At 50.2% G+C, this 10,371-nt stretch overlaps 1 protein-coding gene across 3 annotated transcripts in view; it reads right to left on the reverse strand.

The window, feature by feature from the left end:
* LOC147683643 (beta-4C adrenergic receptor-like) overlaps positions 1-10,099 on the reverse strand; it is a 95,167-nt gene extending 85,068 nt beyond the window's left edge. For 2 of the 3 annotated variants that reach the window (XM_086944029.1, XM_086944031.1), the window contains exon 1: positions 8,691-10,056. In XM_086944029.1, coding sequence (XP_086800155.1) covers positions 8,691-9,919 — 1,229 coding nt within the window. In that variant the 5' untranslated portion in view covers positions 9,920-10,056. Of the gene's footprint in view, positions 1-8,690 lie in introns of all 3 variants that reach the window. The other variant, XM_086944030.1, reaches the window with a different exon arrangement.
* Positions 10,100-10,371: the final 272 nt, after the last annotated feature.

The raw sequence follows: 10,371 nt of genomic DNA on the forward strand, positions 1-10,371 counted from the left end.
GACAACTGGTGACCAGCATACCTCGGCCCCCCATACCCACAGAACACCTAAAAACCTAGGCATCAAACTCGACAGCAAGCTTACAATGAGAAAACAGGTGAATGCCGTCCCTTCGGCATGCTTCCATATCCTCTGCATGCTGAAGAAAATGTTCAAATGGCTTTAGACTGACACCAGAAACACCCTCATCCAAACCCTTCTCACCAGCCACCCAGGCTACGGCAACATGCTATATATGGGGATCACTACCCAAATGCTAATCAGATGCCAGACCACTCAGAACCCAGCAGCAAAGCTCGCCCTTGACCTCCCTAGCAGGGCCAGACTGGCCGTAGAGGACACCGGGTGTTTCCACGGTGGGCCGAAAGGGTGGGGGCTGATTTTGGACCAGTGGGGGCTGTTTTGTTACCAGTGCTACAAATTCGGCCCCCTGCAACAAAAGTGCAGCAGCAGTGTTTCCCACCAGCATCCCCCCTCCCCCAGGACCGGTCTAACATAATTGCCAAGGCAGTTTTTTGCGTTCCCAGTCCGGCCCTGCTCCGTAGGTGAACTTACATAATACCCCACCTCAAAGCACTGCACTGGCTCTCAGTTAACAAATGATGCCAGTTCAAAAGTTCAAATTCCACACTCACACCTACAAAGCCCTTCAGAACACCAGCCCAACCACCTCCACCACAAAGTAAACTTCCACCAACCCACCAGACTACTACGCTCCATGTCCCCCCATTTTGCCCAAACTCCTCGCATCTTCAGAAGCGGCAGCTGTATCTTCTCCCACTTGGTGGCTAAATACTGGAATGACCTTTACCTCCAAACAGCCCAAAACCCTCAAGAGTTCAGGAAGAAACTGAAAATCGAACTATTCACAGAAAGCCCAGAACTGTGGCAGTCTCCCCCCACCGCCTGGATACCCTCATGGGTGGTAAGCAGCGCTTTATTAATTGGCTTTGATTGATTGGTGGATTTAATAGACTATGCCTTTGCTCCATCTAAATAACCACTGAAACCGCATATAGTTGCACAAAACAACTGATTTGCCCCTTGGTTCACTAATGCAGTGCAAAAGGGGGTGGTGATGGACGGAGCATCTGAATCAATCAAACACTCACACCCAGTCAAAAGATCTGGGTCTAATCCATCACCGTTCTTTAGCCCACTCTGCCACCCCAGTTCAGAGATGGCTATATGCTAATCAGTCTGACCCTGTGCCTCATGGGAACAGTCCAGCCCGAACTGCCAAGCCATGTCTTCCCTGGACCTGAAACAAGCTTCCGAGGACCGGTTTCTGGCATTCCAGCCGTCTTCAGCCCGGCTTGCTTGAATCCAGTGGCAAAGTGAGCTAGGGACTCACGTCTCAGCATACCCTGCCACGCTTATGGCGGCCAAAGCAGTATAAAAGGGGGTGGTGACGGACGGAGCATCTGAATCAATCAAACACTCACACCCAGTCAAAAGATCTGGGTTTAATCCATCACCGTTCTTTAGCCCACTCTGCCACCCTAGTTCAGACATGGCTATATGCAAATCAGTCTGACCCTGTGCCTCATGGGAACAATCCAGCCCGAACTGCCAAGCAATGTCTTTCCTGGACCGGAAACAAGCTTCCAAGGACCGGTTTCTGGCATTCCAGACGTCTTCAGCCCGGCTTGCTTGAATCCAGTGGCAAAGTGAGCAAGGGACTCACGTCTGAGCATACCCTGCCACACTTATGGCGGCCAAAAGCGGTACAAAAGGGGGTGGTGATGGACGGAGCATCTGAATCAATCAAACACTCACACCCAGCCAAAAGATCTGGGTTTAATCCATCAACGTTCTTTAGCCCACTCTGCCACCCCAGTTCAGACATGGCTATATGCAAATCAGTCTGACCCTGTGCCTCATGGGAACAGTCCAGCCCGAACTGCCAAGCCATGTCTTCCCTGGACCGAAAACAAGCTTCCGAGGACTGATTTCTGGCATTCCAGCCGTCTTCAGCCCTGCTTGCTTGAATCCAGTGGCAAAGTGTTCGGGCTGGACTGTTCCCATGAGGCACAGGGTCAGACTGATTTGCATATAGCCATGTCTGAACTGGGGTGGCAGTGGGCTAAAGGACGGTGATGGATTAAACCCAGATCTTTTGACTGGGTGTGAGTGTTTGATTGATTCAGATGCTCCGTCCATCACCACCCCCTTTTGTACCGCTTTTGGCCGCCATAGGTGTGGCAGGGTATGCCCAGACGTGAGTCCTTTGCTCACTTTGCCACTGGATTCAAGCAAGCCGGGCTGAAGACGCTGGAATGCCAGAAACCGGTCCTTGGAAGCTTGTTTCCGGTCCAGGGAAGACATGGCTTGGCAGTTCGGGCTGGACTGTTCCCATAAGGCACAGGGCAGACTGATTTGCATATAAGCATGTCTGAACTGGGATGGCATGGTGGGCTAAAGAACGGTGATGGATTAAACCCAGATCTTTTGACTGGGTGTGAGAGTTTAATTGATTCAGATGCTCCGTCCATCACCACCCCCTTTTGTACCGCCCTTGGTTCACTAATGGCATTGTTGTCAGGGTGGCTGGGGCATAAAAGTTTTTTACTTTTTTTTATTTCTTTTTATTTAATTTATGTGTAAAGTTTTATATAGTGCGAACTTGACCCTATAAGTGTTTCAGAGCACTTTACAAATAGTTCAATAAATTGAAAATAGATAACCAAGAAACATAGTTTCACTTTCTTTTAATGAGTGCCTCTGAATACAGTGATGCAATTAAATTCACTAAACTAAAACTCTCCTGCATGTTAAAGAAAGACATTTTTTGAGTTTTGGAGAGCCTTTGTAATATTTTTATATCGTGTGTGTTGCACAATTTACATGCCAAATATGTTGATGGCTCGGCTTACATGATGCACCTTTATACAAACCTGGCCTTTTACTGGGCTCTCCCTTTTACATTTCTGGCTTGTCCTCTAGGAATTTTAAAGCCGTGCGCAGGGCTGCATTCGTGTTTTTTTTTTTTTTTAAATCATGCAATAAAGATTTTCAACCACTACAGCTCCAGCTGTTCCAGGCGGGTTCTCCCCTGCCTTTCACACCAGAAGTAGTCCCGGAACCAGCTTCCCTGTTAAGGCCAACCATATTGGGAGGCGTTGATTTAAACAAGTTTTCCAAGCAGAGGCATACACATAAGAGGAAATGTTTCAGATATGCCACTACTTCTGACAGACCGATAGGGCACGGGCACGGGCACGGGCAGGGTCAGTCACCGGGCAGGCTCAGTCTAATGTAAGGCCGGATTCTGCCCCAGCCCTACCACTGGCTCCTATGAAGCCTTCTAATTCGTTTCAGTAGAACCCCCAGGTTCCATGATGAGTTCTCGCGGCTGCCTATCATTACAAGGATGAGTCGCGTGAAGAAGGTAGCTTAGCGGGCGAAGCGCTTGCTGCACAGATGCGTCTTACTCCTTTAAACTAAAGGTTATATTCTATCTATCGGGCCGACTTGGGTAATAATATCTGTTATTAAACGTTGTGGGAAAAGGCAAAGAACGCGAGTTAGCATCCTCCACAGAAAAACACAAACCATAGTTTTAATTAACGCCCAATGTGAGAGCCACGGCTGTAATTCAAGAACGAAGTTCAGCCTCTTGTTTAAAAATCTATGTTATGGCGGAAATGGGAATATCAACAATGTGTCATAGGATAGCGTGCTTTACCTGTTTGCTACTATTTGGTGGAAATACGGCCGAGAGGTGGCAATCGAAATCGACTGTATTTCGTGTTTTTTGATTGCTCTGAAATATTAAGGCTGATAAATCCAGACCCAAAAAAATCCTGCTGGGCATAGGCAGGCTGTCCCGCAGGGAAGTGATGATTTCCGGTGATACACAGGTGGGCAGAATAAGCCTCATGCCGGGCGACGCTGACATGCAACTGGCCAGTCCCAGCCCTACTGGCATTTTAAGGGTAGCAGCCTGGAGAAGGTAAACTATCTAGGCGGAAATTGCATCTGTGGTTGAAAACTGATCAGATTCCGCCTTTTAACCATACAAGGCTGATAAAATGAAAATTGAAAGCATCGTAAAAGTGCTGCAATAGGTAACACTTGCCAACAGTAAATTATATATATATCTTGTTCGTAAATAGTTTAGTACGCAGCTCACGCAAGTTGTCTGTCGGTTCACCGGCACTCATTTTTTTTTTAGCTTTAGCGCGGTTCAAAGGCACAATTTTTTTTTTTTTTTTAGGTTTAGCTCGTATTATCCCAGCGAGCTGCCCTGTCAACCAGCCCTTGAACTTAAAAAAAAAGATGCGAGTACCTGCTTGTTTCTGACAAGTGCCGGTGCTGCTCTCAAATTACTAGCATTACGTCGCTCTTGTGAAGTTCCGGTACTCTCCCTCTCAAAATAAAAAAAAAACTCCTGTTCTTAGTACCGGCCCAGATAAAACACTGCCGTCAAGAGTTGGTGACTTAAAGGTGAAAACTGTCCCCTCTGAGTAGGGCTGCGCCAGCACATATATTTATGCAGTATATTGGAAACACCACATCATTTGACGCCCATGCTCGGATACACTATTCTCCTTGTTGCCGCTAGGTGGCGCAAAAGCAGCAGCACATTCCAAACGCAAGAGGAGAAAGGTCCCTTGAGACCAAAATAGATCACTCAGATCCAAAGCGAAACACGAAGGAAAATCACGAGGGTGGGATGTGTGCTCTGAATACCCCCTCCCCCGCCCCTTCATGCAAGAGTGTCATCTGCCCACCTGCTGGGTGTCAGACTGGGGAACCACTGACCCCTGGCCCCAGCAAGCAATGAAGCAAGGGTAAAGCTGCAGTGTGTGGGTCTGCGTGTGAAACGTGGCCAGAAAAAGCTCAGGCTGTCCTAACAGGCACTTAATAAATAAAGACTGTTTGACGGGCGCAGTTAGTTAAAAAGAGCTTGCAACGTATTACCCTGTGTCCGTGTCTCAATTGGGGACAGCGCGTGGGCAACTAACAGTACTGCGAGGCGCTGGTCACATTATGGAGAGGGGACATATCCCTCCAGGGGTTGTGTGTTGGGTGCAGGTTTAAGACACCCCCGACAGACGGCGTGGACTACCCGTGGGCACGTGTGCCCTCTGGATCTGGGATTAGGGTGACCACTGACACTTCATGGTTCAGTGGGACTCTCCCTGGCACAAGTGACGTAGCTTTCCCTGGCTGCTGGAACTGGACCAGACGAACTTAGGCGAGGAGACCACTCTGGACATCGGGGACGGCGGCCCTAGGACGGAGGACGGGTGAAATGCGTGCCATGTGTGATATGACTTTTCCGCGGTGATGGGAATGCCCCTGGGACATGATTCGGAATTGGATTAATCACGAGCCCATGGTAGTGCGCCCATTGGCTCAGTTGAAGTGTCAGTGACATACCAAGAGTGGCATGGGCTTGGCGAGAGCAAGGGAAACGCGCTCTCCTTGCCTCCATGTTGAAAGGCATCCTGACGTTAGAAAGTAACATAAGAAACACTGCTTGGGTACAGCGCATGGACTTCCATGAACACGGGGGTGGGGCGGCGTCTCTATCACAGAGGCTGTGGCTTCCCTTACACAGAAGGCACAAGGTTTCCCCTGAGCGCCAAAGATATGGGGGGAGCGCTTTATCGAAGCTGCAGCTCGCTCCTCGGATCCCCGTGTTCCCTTTTGCAATGCAAGAGCGATGCCAAGAGTAAACAGGGAGGGTCTGCTTCTCGTCAATACGTGACACGAGAATGCTTTTGTTTTTTGCTGTTAATATAGCTCAAACCCGACCCGAAGGTTTTGGAGCATTTTACATGAGAGCCAGTTGCATTGCACAAGGACGCATTTTAAGGAGCTAATTTGCTCTCTCTTTCAATGCAATACATGCATTCTAATCCTGGCGTCCGCAGTTCCTCATTGTGTGATTCTGGGCAAAGACTAGTCACTTGCCTTCAATTGCAAATACGTGTCATGCATACACACAGAGCCCTGTCTCATAAGCACTATTTGAATAAACTCACAGGACTCCCTTTATTTGCAGCGCAAGGTCCTCGTCCCCTTACTGAGTTCGGGCAACATAATTGTCACCCAGTTATTGGAGGGAGGCACATAGCGTTTCATTACTTTTCGTGCAGTTGTATATGTTTACACAAGACGCCTGCGATATTAAATCAAAAGGATAGGTGTTTCACTTAAGGTAGCTCGGTGGGTTTGCGCGTTTGGTAGAGAAATGCGTAGTTCACCCTCAGGTCACTCTAATGAATTTCGGGCAGGCCCACTCTGACTATCATCTGTTAGCGGTTGATAGAATGAGTTTTATAATAAAACTTTTACTGTGTTGGACAACAGTGCCAGCAAGTTCTACTGAAAACACCGCTTCAAATCGGTTTAAGACTAGTTCTAGAGTTATAACTAGTTCCTGCACGCTTTTAAAACTCATACATTTTCAGAACCACACGTAGAAAGCTTTTTAATGTTCTCTATTAATATTTTCGAGAGGTTTTCTCACTTTTCTATGCACTCACAGTTGTCGGACTGGGTGGTGTAATTTTATTATAGGTGGACTCAAACGGATAATTAAAGGAATAAATGAATTATTACTTTAATGGTATAATTTCAGAGGATGGTTCCAGTGTGTTCGCCTGGGACATTTACCCAGGCACCCCGTGGGTTCTTCGCACCCGCTGTTTGGCACCTGATGTTCACGCTCGGCGTCCATTTGCTGCGCTCCCAGGCAGTGTCAACAGCCCTGTTATCTTAAAATAAACACATCCCTTCAGTTAGATTAATGCACGTGAGTGAGCACGCTTCTCCCCTGCAAGGAAGTGGGGGCGCGCGGAGGTCTGTTTACCCTCACAGTGCAAAGTATGTGTTTGTGGAAAGGAAACCTCTGCCCGTGCCCAACACATATGTATGCATGTTCTCTCTCACTTTTTGTTCACCTCTCTCTGTCTGTCCCCTCCATTCCTCAGGACCGGCTACCCATGTCTCTGTCTGTCGGTATGTCTGGCTAGTTGGTCTTTTCCTTCCTATTTCCAGTGCTTTTATACGTGGGTGCGTGCAGGTGCAATAACTATTCATTTTGGGTTGCCGCATCCAGTGTTAGCATCACCACTTAATTGGGCACAGCCCCAAGAGACAACTATGTACTCCACGCGCGCTTTATAAGTAACAATACCATATTTGTGTTTCTCCCCTATTCTGTCTTGAATGTCTCACTCACACAGACCCCGTGACTTTCTTACTTACCTGTTAGCCTTGCACTATGCCTGCTTCGTGACAGAAAGCAGCATTTTCAAAAGCAGCGACTATGGTAATTTTTTAGCGCGTCTTCACCATGCGAATTACCCCTTAGCGCTAAGACACCACACGACAAACCTCGTGGGCATCCCACTTGTACTGTGGGGATGCCATTTTATCATTTTTTGCAGCTAGCTTCTTCGTGCTAAGCGATTACAAATGCAAGGGACTTCGATTGCTTAACACACGAACTACAAAATAATATATGTTCCTCTGTTAAGAGCTGTGACGTGTTGAAGTGGTTTCAACTGAAGAACGAGGGGAAAAATGTCTTCTATTCACAACTACCCAGTTTGGCCGCGCCGTGTACTCTGAGGCACACTGCATGCAACTTAGTTCCCCTATGTAACAACCTTGGGGCTCCTAGAAACAAGCTATTTGCCTCTGCTAAACACTATACAAGACACTGAAATCTGCGTTCGCAATGGGATATTTCATCTCTCGCCTGCCTCTAGGTATCCGAGCTGGGCTGCCAGTACTGAACGCTGTGAGGCGCGGCGGGCATCGCTCCTTTAGGTTCTGTGCCTAGCAGATGGCATGCACGCAGCTTGGGGCCCCCTGCTTTGCTGAGTGGCATGCCCTGTGTGGTGTAGCCACCGCAAGGCTGCGATGCTCCTAGCTCTTTCTTTATTTTGTTTTTTTTATATAGCGGGAACTCGACCGAAGGAATTGGGGCGCTGTATATGACACCCGTTACATTACAGAGGATGCGTTCATTTTTGGTGGGCACGGGGATATCAAGTGATATGCCCAGAATCACAGGATGTGGAGCCAACACGAAACTCGAACCTGGTTCCCAGCCTTAAAGTCGTCAGCTCTGACCTTTGCCCCAAGGCAGTGGTAAGCTCAAGGGGGTCCCCTCTGCATCGGACTAGAGGACTCCCTGCTGTGCTGTTTGGCTTGGCCTACACTAATGCCCTGCTGCAGGGGGGGGGGGGGGGGAGGCATGTATTGAGCGTCTAGTCTCTCCCCGTGTGGGATGGCATGCCCTGGGTGGTGGGATCCCCCTGTTTGTGGAGCAGGTGTTGGACTACAGGGATTCCTGCGGAGTAGAGGGATTATATTTGGCTGTGTTGGGTGACATGCCTTGGGCTGCAGTACTCCTCCCTTCGTGTGGTGGAATATATTGGACTTCAACACTCCAGGCTTTGTTATGGGCACCCCTTTGGGCGCAGGGCTTCTCGCTGAGTGGGCATGAGGCAGTAGAGCACCCACCTTTGTGTGGAGGATGTTTTGGGACAGAGAAGGACCCTCTTTATTATGAGCAGACATTGGCCTGCAGGACCCCCTGCTGGGTTGGCTGGCATCCCTTAGACTGCAGAGCTCACTTATGTGTGGTGTGGGAAGCATTAGGCCCCAGGGCGCCCACTGCTTTTGGGCAAGGAATTGTGGTACATTTGAGTAGGGTACCTTACATGTCTGACTCTTTCTCATGGTGGGCGTTGCCATTGCTGGTCCTGAGCGGGGTCTCGTCAGTCCTGCTGCTGGAGCGACTGCTGCTGCTCAGGCTGCCATTGCCCTCCTGCCCCTCGGTCGCCTGCTTGATCTCTCCACAGCTCCGTTGGGTGCTGAAGGCGCAGGGGCACCGGGCCACATCCCGGGGCACTGTGTGCAGCTTGCGGTCCGCGCTCCGTGGGCAGCACAGCAGCTTCTTGAAGGCCTTCCTGAAGTCGGGGCTGCGACAGTAGATGATGGGGTTGAAGCCCGAGTTGACATAGCCCAACCAGTTCAGGAAGAGGAAGACCTGGCCCGGGATGAGGGACCTGTAGAAGACCTTGATGATGTTGGCCATGAAGAAGGGAAGCCAACAGAGGGTGAAGGTCCCCATTATAATCCCCAGTGTTTTCAAGGCCTTGTGTTCCTTGATGGCCATGATTCTCGAGGGCCTCCTCTTGGAGCCCCTCCGGTTCCTGTTGGGTTCCGGGGGCTCATTAAACCTCACCTTGTCCTTCTCGATGAGGTTGATCTGTCTGGTGGCCACAATGAAGACCCGCACATATACAAAGATCATGATGACCAGTGGCACATAGAAGGAGATGATGGAGGATGTGATGGCGTAGGACTTGTTGGTCACAAAGTCGCAGCACTTGGGGTTGTTGTAGCACTCCATGGAATCCTTGTCCGCCGTGTCTCTCCACCAGTGGTTCATGATGGGCAGGAAGGAGATGAGGGCCGAGATGGCCCACACCAAGCACACCACCAGCCGAGCCCGCAGCTTGGTGACCAGCATCTCATACTTCAGTGGCGAGGTGATGGCAATGTAGCGATCCACAGCGATCACACACAGGGTCTCGATGCTGGCCGTCACGCACAACACATCCACTGAGGTCCACAGTTCACAGACAATGGTGCCATAGAGCCAGTCCCCACAAAGCACGCTGGTGGCACCTGGAGGCACCACAAGCACCCCCATGATCAGGTCCGCACAGGCCAGCGATGTGATAAAGACGTTGGTCATGGTCTGCAGCCGCGGCGTCTTGGCTATGGCGATGATCACCATCAGGTTACCAAAGACAATGACCAGGATGATGAAGGAGAAAATGGTGCCCACCAAAAATTGTTGAGGGATAGTTTCTCCACTGAAGTCACTATCGTTGGCTGTAAGGTTCCTCAAAGTTTCGTTGTCTTGGGGGCTAGGAGCCATGGTGGTAGGGGAGCACTGGGGCTCCCGCTGCGGTCAGTCTGGGTGGATTTAGGGGTTGGACTGCGGCGACACGGGAGTCCTGCTCCCGCGGGGTGGTGCAGGAGCTTGGCGGCCAGGCTGTGCCATGTCTCCGGGCTCTGTAGTAAAGGAGCAGGAGCCGGCAACAGCGCGCACTGAACTGAACGCTCGGGGCGGCTGACTTCACCCTGGCAGGCGGCCCAGGGAGGAGCTGGGCTGGCCAAGTCCAGCCCTTAAAGACACAGCTCGGCGGCAGCAGGTAGCGCGGCAGGGCTGGGACACTCAGAACTTGGGCGGGACAGCTGTCATAGTACGGCAGACCTCTCTTTGCATCTGAGCAGAGAACGCGCATTCCCATTTATTGCTCAGAATACACACACCGGCTTCTGAATCTTCAGTTTCCTAGCGACGTTCTTTACCGTCTCAGCTTGTGC

Source organism: Lissotriton vulgaris, chromosome 11 (genome assembly GCF_964263255.1).
Source record: "Lissotriton vulgaris chromosome 11, aLisVul1.2, whole genome shotgun sequence".
Taxonomy (NCBI): Eukaryota; Metazoa; Chordata; class Amphibia; order Caudata; family Salamandridae; genus Lissotriton; species Lissotriton vulgaris.